This window comes from Atractosteus spatula, chromosome 2 (assembly GCF_055471065.1).
Source record: "Atractosteus spatula isolate fAtrSpa1 chromosome 2, fAtrSpa1.hap1, whole genome shotgun sequence".
In the NCBI taxonomy this organism is placed as follows: Eukaryota; Metazoa; Chordata; class Actinopteri; order Semionotiformes; family Lepisosteidae; genus Atractosteus; species Atractosteus spatula.
Genome location: NC_142707.1, coordinates 48,879,669 through 48,897,029, shown reverse-complemented (window position 1 = coordinate 48,897,029; position 17,361 = coordinate 48,879,669). Strand labels below are relative to the sequence as shown.

General features: G+C 48.8%; 2 protein-coding genes across 2 annotated transcripts; one reads left to right on the top strand and one right to left on the bottom strand.

Annotated features, from left to right (window-relative positions):
• Window positions 1-467: 467 nt before the first annotated feature.
• Window positions 468-5,849, bottom strand: LOC148839806 (immunoglobulin lambda-1 light chain-like). Its single transcript, XM_088936205.1, has 4 exons — window positions 5,801-5,849; window positions 5,160-5,486; window positions 2,997-3,026; window positions 468-1,609 (listed from the first exon to the last, which is right to left on the bottom strand). The coding sequence occupies exons 1-4, from the start codon at window positions 5,847-5,849 to the stop codon at window positions 1,269-1,271; spliced, it is 747 nt and encodes a 248-aa protein (XP_088792331.1). The 3' UTR covers window positions 468-1,268.
• A 4,488-nt stretch (window positions 5,850-10,337) lies between these two features.
• ccdc167 (coiled-coil domain containing 167) lies at window positions 10,338-14,913 on the top strand. Its single transcript, XM_088933487.1, has 4 exons — window positions 10,338-10,424; window positions 12,859-12,953; window positions 13,417-13,469; window positions 14,379-14,913. The coding sequence occupies exons 1-4, from the start codon at window positions 10,383-10,385 to the stop codon at window positions 14,480-14,482; spliced, it is 294 nt and encodes a 97-aa protein (XP_088789613.1). The 5' UTR covers window positions 10,338-10,382; the 3' UTR covers window positions 14,483-14,913.
• The last annotated feature ends 2,448 nt before the right edge of the window (window positions 14,914-17,361 follow it).

Genomic DNA, 17,361 nt, shown 5'->3' with positions numbered 1-17,361 from the left:
AGCCTGCAGGCTGGGTGTGCTCCACCCACAATTCAGAGCAGTTATTTTTCTGTAAAGACACAGGTCTTGTTCACACCAGACACGGTTTCTGGGTCACTGAAGCTGTCATGTATGAGCTGCACAGAGCTGCGTGAAGTTGCTTGGAAAGTAATCCTTCAGTGGTTTCATCTTGCTTTTGCAAACTGGGTAATTCTCATGGGAGAGAATGCCCTGTGCCAGACTGAGGATGTTACAAGGCTGTCTGTCCTGTATCTCACTCCGGTAACAACGCCTCGCTGGGACTAAAGTGCCAGCTGGGCTGCTGCAGGGTCGCAGGCAGAAACATGAAGGATGAAACCCAGGGAGGTTCAGGGCTTCACTCACAACGACACACAACGCCTGAGGCAGAGCTGTGGCTTCGAGCCCTTGGACACCTGAGCGTTTTCTTTTCTGTACTCAGCGTTCACAATAAAAACACATCGGAATGAGACTTTCTCAATGCTTTATTAGGTACAGACGCAGTCAGAGCCGGGTGCAGGGACGGAGTCACAACTAGGAGCTGGCCGGAGCGAGGAGGCAGAGGACAACCCCAGAGAGACAGTCAGCAGAGCAGGAGCATGCACAGGGTCAATAAGACAGCAGGGGTCAGCGGTCAGACATACACATGAACACATACAGGCACATTGGAGAGCACAGCATCAGCTGCACGTAGCTGTCAGCACTGCTCACAGGCCTGGGGCCCCGCTGACGGCTGCTGAGTCCACTTTAGCTGAAGACAAAGATCTTTTCTTTTGGGGTTAAAGATCGCTGTTACGCATTAACAGTGGGCCTGGGTGTCAGCAGCAGCACTGTCAGGGATATTGTCAGGGTCACGGGAGGGAAGGGAGTCAGTAACAGGGCCAGTATTGAGGTCAGTGGCAGTACTGACACCAGTAGGCAGGCTGTGTTGTGTGGTATGCTGCAGTGTAGGTGTCAATATGCAGTGCGATGTCCTCTAGTCTTAGATCACTGCTGTGCTCAGGCTGCTAGTCAACAGCCAAGTGTTTGAGGATTAAGGGTCATTGTTAGAAACAGTATGGGGATGGGGATGAGGGTCAGGGATAGCGGTCAGTAGGGTGGACAGAGCGAAGGCCAGGACAGTTATTTTCAGCAGCAGTGTTAGGGTCAGGGATAGCGGTCAGTAGGGTGGACAGAGCGAAGGCCAGGACAGTTATTTTCAGCAGCAGTGTTAGGGTCAGGGATAGCGGTCAGTAGGGTGGACAGAGCGAAGGCCAGGACAGTTATTTTCTCTAACCCTGGTTGCACTCTGCTAGGCTCACGCTCCTGGTCAGCGGGGAGCTCAGTGCTGGGTGGCTCAGCTGGCAGGAGAAGGAGTGCCCCGAGCTCCACTGGGCAGCGGTCAGTGACATGAGGCTGGTGAGAGAGAAGGTGCCGTCAGGCTGGCGCTGGGCCGCACTGGTCTGGACCGCGGAGCCGCTGCGCGCCTGGCCATCCTCCGCCCAGGACACGCTGACCGAGTCAGGGTAGAAGCCCTGCGCCAGGCACACCAGGGTGGCACTGCCATGCTCAGACAGCTCCCGCTGGGAGGGGGGCATCAGGGTCAGTGTGGGGGGGCTGGAAGAGTGGCCACCTGGAGGAAGAAACCATACGCTTCGTCATCATGCTTATCATCATCTTCATCCTCACCACCATTATTATTTGCTTTGTAAACCTACAGCAGTCAAACAGCGACGAAGGGCTTTCTGATTGGCACTACTCCCAACAGCCAACAGCTGGTTTGCACGTAATTTCATTTTGTAATAAAAAAGTCACTGAAAACAGAATCACAATGAAGTACAAAAAAGGTTTATACAGGTAAAATGTTTAGCCAGACAATTCTCACCTTACCAAAAATATTCATCACGTTTATTTTTCATTTTTATTACTCATTAATATCATGGCTTCTCAATGTACACATCATTCTTTCAGTACTAAGAGTGGTCTCAAAAACCTGAGATCTCACCTAAAATCACAAAGGATAGCGGACAATGAGCACAGCTTCCACATTAATTAGACATGAATATTGATGTGAAGCTCTTGAGAGACCGAGTGCCATTTCATGTGTGAACTACCTGGCAGAAAACTGTCCCGTGTGTGTATTAAAAGGGGAAATAGACTTGGAATATATTTATATTATGTACTATATAATAGACATTATATGTTATATTTTATAAATTATACAGTTTATGTGCTGCATCGAACTTCTTTCAACATCTCAAGAATACACATAAGCATTGACTACGGGCTGTTTTCCATGTGGTGGCGCTGGAAATGGTATGAGACACAAGCAGACTGTTTCAGGTCTCGTCAGAAGACCGAACAGTCACCCTGATGCCTCTGGCCATTGGCTGTCACTGTCCTGTGGATTAAAGATCGGCCACAGCAGGAGGGCTCTCCAGCGCCAGCGACAGGGCTTCGATACGAGACACAAACATCAATCGAATTGCATTTCCTAGTCATAGTAAGGTTAAGGTTTTGAGGTGGGTTCCAAATGACGATTACAAACAAACTCTCCTTTCCTAGTGTGGATAGACATTCCCATACAGTGAGAAAAACAGCTTAATTTCAGGGCTAACCGGTCTAAACTACTAATATCTGGTGTCCGATCAAAAGCTAGAACCACCTCTTCAGAGTAAATTTTAAATATAAAAATGGAACAAATAAAACTGTCGGTTTTCTATTGTCTTGGGTTCAGATTGTGGGACCCTCAACAGCCCTGCTGAATGCTGAATAACTGAATGTGTGTGGTTTTTGGAGAAAGAAAACAGAAAGGGAACATCCAGACTTAGAACAGTACAAAGGTGAAACGCCTCTCTGCAAAGTGTGTTTAGAGTCTTCATCTACTTTAGAGTCATGACCTACTCTAACACTGGCCGTCGAAAAGCAGAAAATCTTGTAAATTGCTCAGGGACAGATTTTGTCTCTGTTTCTGGCACTCCTGTGGAGATCAGGCTCAAGCACTGGGCACGCTCACTCACCAACATCAAGCCTCGTTCCTCCTCCAAAGACTGTCACCCCCACAGTGACACAGAGCCGTACAAAAACCCTCAGACACAGATCAGGCTGCACCTGTCTTTCATGAGCTCTCAGCACAATGCATACACTGGGCATAGGCAGATTCAGACCCCAGATACCATCTCTCTTCGTGTTACCAACACTTGCTCACAACAAATGGGTCGCTTGCTCCAGACCCTCACAAGCCTTTTCCAGTGTCAATCCACCCCTCTGCAGCTTGCACTTGTGTCCTCTGGTTTCTCTGCTCATTCTGAAGAAGAGCACTGGGTTGACTTTACTGTACTTGTATCAGGTGCCCTTGTAGTCTTCTCTTTAAAGAGTCTGAGACTGAAAAAGTTCGGGACAGTCCTTTAACCCCAGAATGTATCTGGTTGCTCTTCTCTGCACAAAACAAATGGTAACCTATCTCCCTCTTTTCTAAAAATGCACCCACTCAGCGGGAGAGGCCATTTTAACCAATTCTGCACTCAGGAAATCCAAGTTCCCTAAAAACTAAAGAATAAAAAGCTCTCTGAGCTAGGTTCAAATACTTGGCTCCAATCGGATATTCCCTGGTAATCTGGAACAAGTACCTCTTGCCAGGCACATGCTCTATGTTCTGTTATGTTCCTCCTGTCTCCTCTCTCTCTTGTGGCCTATTCTTCCCTTTCAATTCAATTCAATTCAATTTTCTCTGTCTTGATCTGATCTTATATGGTGTCTCTCTGGACTGTTAACTGACACTTAATCATTTACCCAGAACTTAATTAACTAAGGTAACCCAAAGTAAACTGATTGCTTTGATCACAGACTCTGAACCCTGCTACATCTCAACAAACATCCTCTTTGCTTTGAGGCTGGAAATGTTTATGCTGCCAGCTGTTTACACTTATCTATACTCCAATAGACACTTCCTAGTCACCTTTAGCTGTAACAATATACAGTACATTTATACACCGCTGTTGTAAATTCTTAGAAATCGTGCATTGTCCTTCAAACAGAAACACACTCGGTGCCCCTGTCTGTGTGGAGTCTGCATGTTCTCTTTGTGGTCTTGGGATTTCACTACTAGAGTCTCCTGCCCCACAGCTCCCAGGCTGTATTCCAGCTTTGAGGTCCTGTGTGTGTGGAGTCTGCATGTTCTCTGCATGTTCTCTCCATGAACAGGTGCTCCAACAACCTCCCACCTCCCAGAGACAGATTTCATGACCAGTGACTATGGCATTGACTAAAAGCAACAGACCCAGGAACAGGTTCTGATTCTGAGGTTCTGGTGGTCCGGTGACTTTACTGATCAGCTGACAATGAGTCGATTAGCAGTGTGAAGTAGAGGTAAGGTTTTGGGCCCAAGATCGACAGATTTGGGTTCATATCCTGGGTGATATCACTCACATTATTGTACCTGCTAGTAAACGCCCTCCCTTGTTAATTAAAGTTTTTTCGAGTTGTCATCGTAAGTAAGACTCTGATAGCAGTGTAAGTTGTACAATGTATTTTAAAGATGGAGAGGGTTGGTCAATGTAATGGTTTTGGATTATCTACTACATCACTTCATATTGACTCTTGACCTTGAGCTGCTGTGACCACAGATTTGTGAAGACTGCAATCAGTCTGTAAATTGCTAGATGATAAGATAGGTTTCTCCTCACCCTAACTATGCTGTATAAATAACAGTGAGTGTTATGATAGTACAGTACACCACAGCAGGCTTTGAGTATGCTGCTGATGCTCCTAACACACCCATGTTGTAAATCCTGATTGTGTTTAAGATTAGTGCTCATGAGTGTACAGTACATATTCGTCAGGTTGTTAATGTTAAAGAGTGTTAATATTAACAACAACAGAAGCAATAATAAATATCACTCACCCAATCTGATCAGTTCACAGCAATCCCCAATCCTGTGACAATATCCGCAGTGCAGGAGCTGGCTGTTGCGGAATTCTTATTACTAGGATCTGGAAGGCCTTCATCCTTTGAAGGCCTGAGGTAGGACCAGTACAGTCTCAGCAAAGGCTCTGTCTTCTCTTCATTGTACTACTGCAGTCACTTTCTGCAGGCTGTGTGTTTCTCCATTGTACTGCAGTCAGTCTCTGTAGGCTGTGTAGTCTTCCCCATTTCACCACCCTGCTGCAGTCAGTTTTTGTACGGCCGTGTCTCACCGATGTCACACTGTGGTAGGATGAGGGACAGCCATGGCAGGCACAGTAGTAGGTGGCCTCGTCCTCCTGCTGAACGCTGGCGATGTTCAGATATTCCATTTTGCCAGAGGACTCTTCAGAAGCAGTAAATCTCTCTGGCGTTCCAGACCCTCGGGTTGAGTCATACAGAAGGAACCGAGGAGCACTGCCGGACTTCTGCTGGTACCAGGTAATAACCCAGCTCTTGTGACTATCAATAGCACAGGATATTTTAGCCGAAGCTCCGGGAGACACAGACAGAGATTTCTGCTGGGTCATCACGAGTCCCTGTGAGCCTGTGAGGGAACAGAAGTGGTTTTAATTCATAAAACATACATCACAAACTCACAAACCTTTCCCATTACCCTGTCAGTAAATGTCACAACAAGAGGCAAATGAATGACCTACTGGCCTTCTGAAGAAAAACCAGGGACGCTGAAGAGTCTTTGTAAAATGAGTAAAATGTTGGATAATGCCCAGGTAGCTAACCAGGAGTCACAGTTCATGCCTCTGTAGATTTATATTCAACACAGTTGGAGTTCAGTAACTAGCAGTCAATTGCTTGCTGTGAGATTATAAATGTAAGATTGAGTGTAGAGCTAGCTCTTACCAGGGAGAGTGAGCAGCAGGGCTGTGAGGAGAGCTGTGCTGAAGACCATGGCGTCTGACAGGACTGCTGAGGCTCTGGAGCTGCGATGGGACAGCAGGACTGATACACTGCTTATTTAAAACAGCTCAGCCCCCCGGGAGCACAGACAGACCCTCCCACCCGGGGTTTCGCAATCTTCCACCAGGTTACAATTCACTGATTTTCCACATGGGGAACTGAATCAAAGACTTATTACAGAAACCTGCTATCACACACTGCTAAATTCACATTTTAATCAGACAAGGGGAGTACCAGGATAGTCAACCTGAAGCCTCTTAGCTAGCAGGACTAGGGGCTATCATGCTGTGAAAGAGAGCTGTCATCCATAATATTGTAATGCATACGGCCGACATTACAGGTTGTGCGAGCCGGCTTGCCAGCGTGGTGACGTCACCGCCCTTCCCTGTGAATAGCAGGGACCTCAGCCGTTGGGCTGACGGGAGATCTCCCTTCACTCGACGCTGGAGGCCTGGGTTTGAGTCCCCAGCGGTGGAGGGCCAACCTGAGGTGGGAGTGGTGAGGGTGCATACCATGTAAACCTGAAAGCGCTACAATAATAATAATTCCTTATACTTACATAACACTTTTCTGGACACTCCACTCAAAGTGGTAATGGGGACTCTCCTTCACCACCACCAGTGTGCAGCCCCACCTGCCATAATGCATCAGTACACTCCCGCTGAGCCAGTTCATAGAAGGGGGTTATTAGGAGGTCAAGACTGGTAAAGGCCAATGGGACATTTGACCAGGAAGTCAGGGTAATACCCTTACTCTTTATCAGAAACACCCTGGGATTTTTAATGACCACAGAGAGTCAGGACCTCAGTTTGACATCTCATCAGAAGGACGGCACCTTTTTACAGTATAGTGCCCACATCACTATACTGGGGCACTAGGACCCACACAGATTGCAGGTGAGCACCCCCTACTAGCCCCACTAACACCTCCTCCAGCAGCAACCTTAGTTTCCCAGGTGGTCTCCCATCCAGGTACTGACCAGGCTCCCACCTGCTGAGCTTCAGTGGGCTGCCAGTTGTGAGCTGCAGGGGGATGCGGCTGCTGGCATACTGTATGCGTTCATCCTATGGGTCCATATGGCTGCATCGATGGGTTCACTCATCTAATTCTACAAGTTACAGTGCTTCCCTCTGGTCTGGAGGTATACAGTATATCAATAGAACCGGCTGTAAATAAAGGAAATTGGTGTTTTTAATCTTGTAATACAGAACAAAAGGGCCAATTGACACGAAATGTTTCAAGAGAAAGGAAGCAATTCAGCTAGTCTTGCTCATTTGATAACTAATGTCTAATCCATCTCAATATATAATCAAATTGTGTCTTTGCTCCGGAAGCAAAATTCAATTAAATGGCTAATAAAGTTTTTATTTTCTTAGCAAACTCCCTTATCCAGGGTGAAACACAATATTTAAAAGGATGTGCAATAAGGGTTAGGACACACATTCCAAAAACTACCATAAAATAACATGATAATAAAGCTGCATTAAGGTATTAATAACAGAATAATTTGAGCATGCCCTGGTAGTGTGGAGTTAAGGCAGTAATGTAGACACCTCAGCAATAACAAAAAAATATGCATATGCCCAGGTCATGTAGAGCTAAGGTGGTAATATAGACAACCCCATTTGTCAGTAATAGAACAATAGAACATGCCCAGGCAGTGTGGAGTTAAGGTGGTAATGTAGACAACCCCATTAGTCAGTAATAGAACAATAGGAGCATGCCCAGGCAGTGTGGAGTTAAGGTGGTAATGTAGACAACCCCATTAGTCAGTAATAGAACAATAGGACATGCCCAGGCAGTGTGGAGTTAAGGTGGTAATGTAGACACCTCATTAGTAAAAGAACAATACGAGCATGCCCAGGCAATGTGGAGTTAAGGTAGTAATGTTGACACTCTATTGGGAACTGTCCAGTGTTCACTGTGAATACTGTGAAACTGTTTCACTAGGTTAATTAAGGGGGGAGTTTAGTGAGGTCAGATTGCACAAGGCAAGAGTGGGGTTCAGCCAAGGTACAGGGGTTAACAACCTTCTTTTACTGCTCTTATGATCAGCCCTGGGATCCTAAATTATCACACACAGTAAATACATTGGTTTAACTCTCATTTCAAAGACCTCCAGCATAACAGTCCCTGGTCTCCATACTGGGGCACTAGACTGGAAATTCTGCTCCAGATGGAAGAGTGCCACCTACTGGTCCAACAAGACCCCTTAGAACAGCAACCTGATCTTCCTTGGAGGCCACTTGTCCCAGTATCGACCAAGCCCAACAGTAATGACCAGGCCCACTAGTACCAATCATGCTCATCATAACTGACCAGGCCCACTAGTACTGAACAGGTCTATCTGTACCAACCAGACCTACCAGTATCAACTAGTCCCATCTGTAGAGTCCAGGCCCACCAGTACTGACCAGGTCTGACAGTACCAACCTTGATCACCAGTACAGACCAGGCCCACCAGTATCATCCTGATCCACTAGTACCAATCAGGTCCACCAGCACTGACAAAGCCCACCAGTACCGATCATTTTTCTGCTGGTTCTGAAACAGTCTATACTCCTGTTGCTTCACATGACTCAGGACGAGCTGTGGGAGGTGTGTTGGGCAGGGCGAGATCCTGTTCTTTCACTGTGGACTGAGGATCATCAGAGGGGAAGAGAATACTATGGATCAGGACATTGGAAAAGCAATTGGCTCAAAAAATAACTCAAAAGAAATGCCACTGCATGAAGAAATGGAAAAGAATGCTGTAAGTGTTGTGGCCAGAGCTGAAAGCCCAGACATCCAAGCTTTATGTCTTATATGGGGTGAGAAATGACGGTTCATATCTTTACTGGTGAGCGATGACAACAAGACTTTTTATTTTATTGTTATAATTAAGTAATTGTGGTCCAATCAATGACATATCAGTCAGACCCTTACCTCTCTCTTCTGTTTCTTATCTTACAAGGTTTTTATGGCTTGAATAGGGGAGGAGGCGGGAGACCCCAGCTTGTCCAGGGTGCAGATGGACCCCAAAGCTAAGGGGGCAAAGGGTACGAGATGAACAACCACCGCTGAACTCGGCACCTTATTCTCAGGGGGATTTTCCAACTCAGGAGCTGTGAAATGCGAGCAGGTCAGCGATCCAGCTGTGGGTATGGCTGTCAGAACATGGGCGCGGAGTGTCAGTTCCTCTGTCGCTCACAGCTGCTCTCTCGTTCTGGAGTGTTTCTGGCAGGGGGCAGTCCCCACCACAGCCACCGTGCCAAATATAGACCAGCTTCCAAGACTCTGTGCAAATTAGGGGCAGCAGGTTGCAACAGCGGACACAAGAATAAGATTTATATAACTATATTCACTACATTTTATATTCAGGACAAGACAAGTTTGTTTTGTTAGCACCATTCCTGCTTAGGAATGTCAAAAAACTCACAATATTAAAAACAAGAGTCTTAGAAGGAAAAAAGCATGCTGCAGTTACAACGCATTAAACAACACATCGTGATTTCTTACACGGAGTGAACATTCATTCATTAATCGTCTGTCCCTCTCTCCCATGGCCCCCTGTGACTGACTGGAGCAGGAGTGTCTCGGGAGACGTCAGGCTCGGTACTGATCCATGCGCTCTCCAGTGGTCTTGCCTTACTTCCTGCCAAGGGCCTCGATCTCTGACAGGCTGATATTGATCTTGCTTTTTTCCGCAGGTTTTTTCCACTTCTCGGAATGGCCTTTAACTTAGCTGCACTAGACAGCACTAGGCCCTCACTAGAAATATCACCGGATTGAGGCACTGCGTGAGAGAGATTACAGTGCTCAGCCATCGACGTGTCCAGGCACAAGAAGCAGTCAGAGGCAACTGAAGCAGCCCTCTCACACAGAGGGGAGAGAACTAGGACTTGCCTGTTGTGTCTGGAGCTCTGCTAGCCTGGAGCTCGGCAATGACATATATATATATATGTATGGGAACAAGTAATAGGCTTATTCCATGCTGAAAAAAAGAAGAAAGAAAACACAACGTTTCGGCCGTGGAGCCTTCTTCACACCTCACCACCCGTGAGCCTTCTCTCACACCTGAAGAAGGCTCCACGGCCGAAACGTTGTGTTCTCTTTCTTCTTTTTTTCAGCATGGAATAAACCTATTACTTGTTCCTTTGCAGCCTACGCATGCTGACGCAGCTACCCACCTGAACTACTATAACTGAAGAGGTCTTGTGTTCAAATTATATACAACTGCACTATCAAGGTCTCATTTACAGTATTGCCTACAATTTTTATCACCACATCAGAACGATATTGACGCTGAGGAATAAATTCTAGAGAAGAGTAAACACAAATGTTTTATACAAAGAGGCTGAAGGAAAAGAATCTCTTCAGTCTTTACATAAAGTAGCATTCTCTGTAATCGCTCCGCAATCATGTTCTTCATATTTAGACCCTCACCAACATGGCTGCGCACACACGGCATTCTGGGAGGTGGGAGTGCTCCGCTCTCTACGTGTCTTTATTTACACACCAGTGCGGGGAGCCTACTGCGGATAGCATGGCGAAAAGGAAACAGGAAAAAGTCAGCATTGCCACAGAGGTCAGTCAGCACTGGATTCTGATTCGGGGGAAGGCGGTTTACTCAAAGACTTTAGCCTTACAACTTTATTAGCGCGTTATTAGTGTTTCTGCTGTAGCCACATGGTCACAGCACCAGCGGAGAAGACGAGGTGAAAGTCGGAGCAAGGATAGGCAAGCAGTGTGTGTATGTACTCCTTTCTCAGATGTATTTAATGCGAACCGCGTGTCCGTAGATGTCTGCCTTGCATATAGCAATGCAACACCTGGTGTATCTATGTTGCGGTGTGAATCCGGAAGTGTTGCTTCGCTGCGGTCAGTCCTGAGTCAGCTGAGGAGATCCGGTGCGGCCGCACTGTGCCTGTTTGCAGGAGGCGACAGGGCCAGTGTCCGGTACAGCGAAAAGTCTCTTCATAACAGTAACAACTTAGCTTCAGATCCGTGTTTATCTGAGCAGTTTAACTCAAGGCAGTAAGCAAAGCTTTAGACTGTGATCGGCAGTGTATTGGAAAGACAAGGTCGCCCCCCAGTGGAATGTCTGCTAATTGTTGCTCCGAGTAGGATTCCTCTGCCGGCTGCGGGATTTGAACCAGCAACCTTCCAGCCACAGGCGCAGATCCTTAGCCCACAGAGCCACCGCTCCGCCCAGACTTATGGCGACAGCAGGGCTTGACCCACAGACCTCAGACATATAAGGCACAGGCTTAAGCCATCACGCCACAGACGCGTCACTGACCTATGTTACCAGTAGGTCAGATTCTTTCGTGACATCAAAACTGATGTTTTCACAAAACCTGAGAGTAATCAAGCACTACCTGCTCTTAGGTTAGATGATGATAACCAACAGATGTAATGTGATGACAGGACTGAAGTAATTGGATCAGTGCTGGTTCTTCGGTCAGGAATCTGGGGGTCACTCTGAGTCTTCAGGAGGTCGTGTTGATTGGCTCTCCTCAGTGTGACTGCTGATGGAGTCAGGACTGGTTCTCCAGTCAGGAATCAGAGTGGCTCTGACCTGAGTCTTCAGGAGGTCGTGTTGACTGGCTCTCCTCAGTGTGACTGCTGATGGAGTCAGGGCTGGTTCTCCAGTCAGGAATCAGAGTGGCTCTGACCTAAGTCCTCAGGAGGTCGTGTTGACTGGCTCTCCTCAGTGTGACTGCTGATGGAGTCAGGGCTGGTTCTCCAGTCAGGAATCAGAGTGGCTCTGACCTGAGTCTTCAGGAGGTCATGTTGACTGGCTCACCTCAGAGTGACTGCTGATGGAGTCAGGGCTGGTTCTCCAGTCAGGAATCAGAGTCACTCTGACCTGAGTCTTCAGGAGGTCGTGCTGACTGGCTCACCTCAGTGTGACTGCTGATGGAGTCAGGGCTGGTTCTCTGGTCAGGAATCAGATTTGCTCTGACCTGAGTCTTCAGGTGATCATGGAAACTTATAATTATTGTTTTTAGACTCTTTACTACCTAATCTGATAAAGAGTTCTGATTGAGCGATGTTGAAAGTCATTTTGTATTATGGTATTGTACCTTTTTTGTATTGTATTATTGTCCTATATATGTTTATGAGCTCTTGACATGCTCATAAAGACAAATTCCCTAAGGAGCAATAGAGGTTAATTCAATTTGTTTATGCCATGAAAGATGCTAACTAAAATACTAAACATTAACACAAATTTGACTTGCTATTATGTAGTTCTCAAGTAATGACTTGCATAAACAAAAAATGATACATTTAGAAATATTATTACAAATCCCTTTTGTTGAACAGAGAATATTAGTGAATAAGTAGTTAGTTAATTATACAGCCAAGAGCATTAATGTTTGAAATACTGCCAGCGGCCATATCACCCTGCAACTCACAACTGGCAACCCCTTAAAGCTCAGCAGGTGTGAGCCTGGTCAGTACCTGGATGGGAGACTCCTGGGGAAGCTAAGGTTGCTGCTGGAAGAGGTGTTAGTGGGGCCAACAGGGGGCGCTCACCCTGTGGTCCATGTGGGTCCTGATGCCCCAGTTTAGTGACGGGGACACTATACTGTAAACAGGTGCCGTCCTTCGGATGAGACTTAAACCCAGGTCCTGGCTCTCTGTAGTTATTAAAAATCCCAAGGCGTTTCTCGAAGAGAGTAAGGGAGTCCTGGCCAAATTTCCCATTGGCCTTTACCAATCATGGCCTCCTAATAATCCCCATCTATGAATTGGCTTCATCCCTCTGTTCTCCTCCCCACTGATCACTGATGTGTGGTGAGAGTTCTGGCGCACTATGGCTGCCGTCGCATCATCCAGGTGGGGCTGTACACGGTGGTGGTGGAGGGGAGTCCCCATTACCTGTAAAGCGCTTTGAGTGGCGTGTCCAGAAAAGTGCTATAGAAGTGTAAGGAATAGTTATTAATTATCTCCTGCTGCCCGTGGTCTGTGAGGACAGACAGCTGCAGCCCCTCAGGTCCCGCCCTCTTTCACAGATCGACCGTGTGGAGGAGCGTCGTGCCCTCTGCCGGGACAGTCTGGACAGGGCGGAGTACCGGCGCCGCCGCGAGGACCTCTGTGAGCAGGACAGGTGAGACGCCAACACAGGATGGTGAAACTCTCTCTCAACCTGCCTCGGGCGGGATGCGCTGTCTTAGTGGGCAAGGATGGGACTCGCAATTCATGAACATATGGTTACAAATGAGAGGAGGTCATCTGGCCCATCTAAACTGTTTTTGACAGGTAATGGCTAACTGATCTGCGTGTTATTTTATAGTTCTGGGAGTGTGGTTACCACTCTCTCCAGCAGTCCTCCTTACAGTACAGCCACAGGTCTATGTAGGTGCAGGCGAGTGAAGATGGGGCAGTGTTATTTATTAGTATTACACTGATGAAGGAAAGAGGGACTTGAAACCCTGCCTGTCTCTGCACATACACTGAGAGCTGGAGTACAGGGCAGCATCTGCAGCTGACAGCAGCCTAACCTTCAGCTCAGCACACGGACAGGCAGATAAGCTGCTCTGAATCGCTTGGTCACGCCTCTCTCTTTTCAGACAGGCGCTGGAGGAAGAGATGACCATTCTGAATGGCAGGCTTTCGAAATACGGTGAGGCATTGCCGTGTTTTCATCTCTCATTGTGTTGTCAGTATTGTGGCGCTGCTGCTTATTTCATAATGCTAAAACTCAAGATTTTTCATATAAAAATTGAAATGGGTGTCAGTATAAAGGCCCTGTATCTGTGGGTGTCCTCAGTATAAGGGCCCTGTGTCTGTGGGTGTCCTCAGTATAAGGGCCGTGTGTCTATGTGGGTCCTCAGTATAAGGGCCCTGTGTCTGTGGGTGTCCTTGGTATAAAAGGCCTCTGTGTCTGTCCTCAGTATAAGGGCCGTGTGTCTGTGTGGGTCCTCAGTATAAGGGCCGTGTGTCTGTGGGTGTCCTCGGTATAAGGGCCCTGTGTCTGTGGGTGTCCTCGGTATAAAAGGGCTCTGTGTCTGTCCTCAGTATAAGGGGCCTGTGTCTGTGGGTGTCCTCAGTATAAGGGCTCTGTGTCTGTGGGTGTCCTCAGTATAAGGGGCCTGTGTCTGTGGGTATCCTCAGTATAAGGGCCCTGTGTCTGTGGGTGTCCTCGGTATAAAAGGGCTCTGTGTCTGTCCTCAGTATAAGGGGCCTGTGTCTGTGGGTGTCCTCGGTATAAGGGCCCTGTGTCTGTGGGTGTCCTCAGTATAAGGGGCCTGTGTCTGTGGGTGTCCTCAGTATAAGGGCCCTGTGTCTGTGGGTATCCTCAGTATAAGGGCCCTGTGTCTGTGGGTGTCCTCAGTATAAAAGGGCTCTGTATCTGTGGGTGTCCTCAGTATAAGGGCCCTGTGTCTGTGGGTGTCCTCAGTATAAAAGGGCTCTGTATCTGTGGGTGTCCTCAGTATAAAAGGGCTCTGTATCTGTGGGTGTCCTCAGTATAAGGGCCCTGTGTCTGTGTCTGTCCTCAGTATAAGGGCCCTGTGTCTGTGTCTGTCCTCAGATCAGGAGCTGGCGGTGCTGCGGGCAGAGAACAGGAAGAACATGCTGCTGTCGGTGGCTCTGCTGGCTGTCTGCGCTCTGATCTACTATTCCCTGATCTACTGAGCCCAGAGCCCTGGTGCAGCAGGCTGCGAGTATCAGCGCCAGCTCCCCCTGGAGGCCTTCTCCTGCCCGCGGTCCCGGTTCCCTAGACAGGCTTCCTGGATCCGCGGGCTCCTGAGGACATGAGCAGGGCTGATGGAGGAGCGGAGCTCTCACCTGGGCCTCAAGGTCCTTCGCTCCTCCATCTGCTTCACAGGACTCAGGTCTTCTGGAGAGAGAAGATCAGATCTGTCACCGCTGGGCTTCTGGGCCAGGTTCTCTGTGCCCACATTTTATATGTACTATGTATGTCCTTAGAAGAACTTGACCTGCCACCAACTTTAATGTGTTAGAATCAAATAAACTCTTCCCCTCCACTGGTCAGGGAGTAATGTAACGTGATGTAAAGGGTCGTGCTTGTGGTGGAGTAGTAATACAAGTAATGAACATCCAGGTCTCTCCAGAACTGGAGTGAGTTCTTCACATCAACACAGTGCGTCCAGCCTTCACTTCAAAACCCTGAACGCGGAGCCCCGGGGGACAGGAGTGTCGAGGGGGAGTGGGGCTGCTTCCTCGCCAGACCCTGAACACTGAGCCCCGGGGGACAGGAGTGTCGAGGGGGAGCGGGACTGCTTCCTCGCCAGACCCTGAACACTGAGCCCCGGGGGAAAGGAGTGTCGAGGGGGAGTGGTGCTGCCTCCTCGCCGGACCCTGAACACTGAGCCCCGGGGGACAGGAGTGTGTCAAGGGGGAGCGGGACAGCCTCCGCGCCGGACCCTGAACACTGAGCCCCGGGGGACAGGAGTGTCGAGGGGGAGCGGGGCTGCCTCCGCGCCGGACCCTGAACACGGAGCCCCAGGGGACAGGAGTGTGTTGAGGGGGAGCGGGACTGCTTCCTCGCCAGACCCTGAACGCGGAGCCCTGGGGGACGGGAGTGTGTCGAGGGGGAGCGGGACTGCTTCCTCGCCAGACCCTGAACACTGAGCCCGGGGGACAGGAGTGTCAAGGGGGAGCGGGACTGCTTCCTCGCCAGACCCTGAACACTGAGCCCCGGGGGACAGGAGTGTCGTGGGGGAGTGGGGCTGCCTCCTCGCCGGACCCTGAACACTGAGCCCCGGGGGACAGGAGTGTGTCAAGGGGGAGCGGGACTGCCTCCATGCCGGACCCTGAACACGGAGCCCCAGGGGACAGGAGTGTGTCGAGGGGGAGCGGGACTGCTTCCTCGCCAGACCCTGAACGCGGAGCCCTGGGGGACGGGAGTGTCTCGAGGGGGAGCGGGACTGCTTCCTCGCCAGACCCTGAACACTGAGCCCGGGGGACAGGAGTGTCGAGGGGGAGCGGGACTGCTTCCTCGCCAGACCCTGAACGCGGAGCCCCGGGGGACAGGAGTGTGTCGAGGGGGAGCGGGGCTGCCTCCGCGCCGGACCCTGAACACTGAGCCCCGGGGGACAGGGGTGTGTCGAGGGGGAGCGGGACTGCTTCCTCACCGAACCCTGAACGCGGAGCCCCGGGGGACAGGAGTGTGTTGAGGGGGAGCGGGACCTCCATTAGATTTGAACTTGGAGCTCGATTTGGCCAATCTGAGTTCTCACTCGTTTGTCCTGATGAATTCCTTGGTTGCGTTAGTGATGGCAAAGAAGCGCGTGTAGAGGCAGAGATCGAGGAGCTCTTGCACATGTTCTGTTCTCCCAGCCTGTCTGCTGCTCGGGCTCCGACATCAGGGACCCACAGAAGCGTCAGGCAGCAGTGTTAAGTGTGGAGTGAGGCTGTCAGGCACGCTTCGGTGAGAGAACGTACAGCGAGGCTCCAGGAGAAGGATATCTACACAGAGTGGAGTGGAAGTGGGCAAGGTTAGAGGCTGATCTTCTCCTGAACTCTGGTTTAAAACTGGGCTGGTGCCACAGTGTGCAGTAAGCCTTTGAGATGCACCTGAGCCAGACAGCAGGCTGGCTCGGTCTATAAGATGATAAAATGGGTTAGTGGGATTAACTACCCACAGCTGCACCCTCCAGACAGGTGTAGTGCTGCATATCTAGGACTTTTGGGACCAAGGGCCAATAAAGTCCTTCATTAAGAAGAGAATTTAAACAAAGGGAAGTCAGGCATTTGTTACAACAAATTTGGTGTTCAGTTTGGTTACTGTGGTACAAAAAATATATTTCTGGTCCAGAAAGACACTCCTGAGCAGAAAATTAGCTCAGGAGAATTGAAGATCATCTGCCCAAAACAAAACGAATTTTAGAATCATTCAAAGCAGACACTTCTTTATACAGAGGATTGTGAAACCATCTCCTCAGACATGTTGTCGATCGTGACTCCTAAGGGTGCTTTAAAAAAGATGGATCTATGTTATAGAGGAACAAGTGAAGGTTAATTCCACACTGAAAAGCATATAAAACAAATTCAGGGTTTTTTCAGGTGACAGGGACATAAGTCTGTGAAGGAGAGAGAGGAAGGTAGCAGGGATATAAAGCACAGGGGAGCAGGGGACAGAGCCAGATTGATTCTCTCTCCTTTTCAGGGTGGAAGTAACTTGTATTTGTTCCTCTGCAGTCGGCACATGCTGATACAGCTCCTCACTGGAACATTAAGGTTCTTGCAACCAGATGAGCAAGAAGGGTCAGAACTGGAATGACCTGCTCTCTATCCAGCCTTCATTATGTCCAGTAGCTTCTTACTGAACAGGCAATCCTGACACTTGGAGAACTGCTATAAGAAATTAACACTGCAGGTAAGGGGAGGCCAATTCAGCCCATCTAGCCTGTGTGGAAGGTGCTGTAATTGGTCTTGACAGCCATTTCGCGATGGAAACCAGTGTTTAAGCTTCAGAAACCAGGTTTCTGGCTTTCCTCACTGTTACTACCTGCAACCTGGAATTGTGAGTGCTCCTCTTTTAAAAAACA

Bases quoted from the DNA above. Each gene is read 5' to 3' on its own strand.
- LOC148839806 (XM_088936205.1), bottom strand. From the start codon at position 5,849: ATGGTCTTCAGCACAGCTCTCCTCACAGCCCTGCTGCTCACTCTCCCT. The intron at 3,027-5,159 runs GTACAAAAACTG...TGGGGGTGACAG, and splicing joins GACATCGGTGAGACACGGCC to TCTTTGGAGGAGGAACGAGG. The intron at 1,610-2,996 runs GTGAGTGAGCGT...TTCTTCCTCCAG, and splicing joins AGGAACGAGGCTTGATGTTG to GTGGCCACTCTTCCAGCCCC.
- ccdc167 (XM_088933487.1), top strand. From the start codon at position 10,383: ATGGCGAAAAGGAAACAGGAAAAAGTCAGCATTGCCACAGAG. The intron at 12,954-13,416 runs GTGAGACGCCAA...CTCTCTTTTCAG, and splicing joins GACCTCTGTGAGCAGGACAG to ACAGGCGCTGGAGGAAGAGA. The intron at 13,470-14,378 runs GTGAGGCATTGC...GTCTGTCCTCAG, and splicing joins TGGCAGGCTTTCGAAATACG to ATCAGGAGCTGGCGGTGCTG.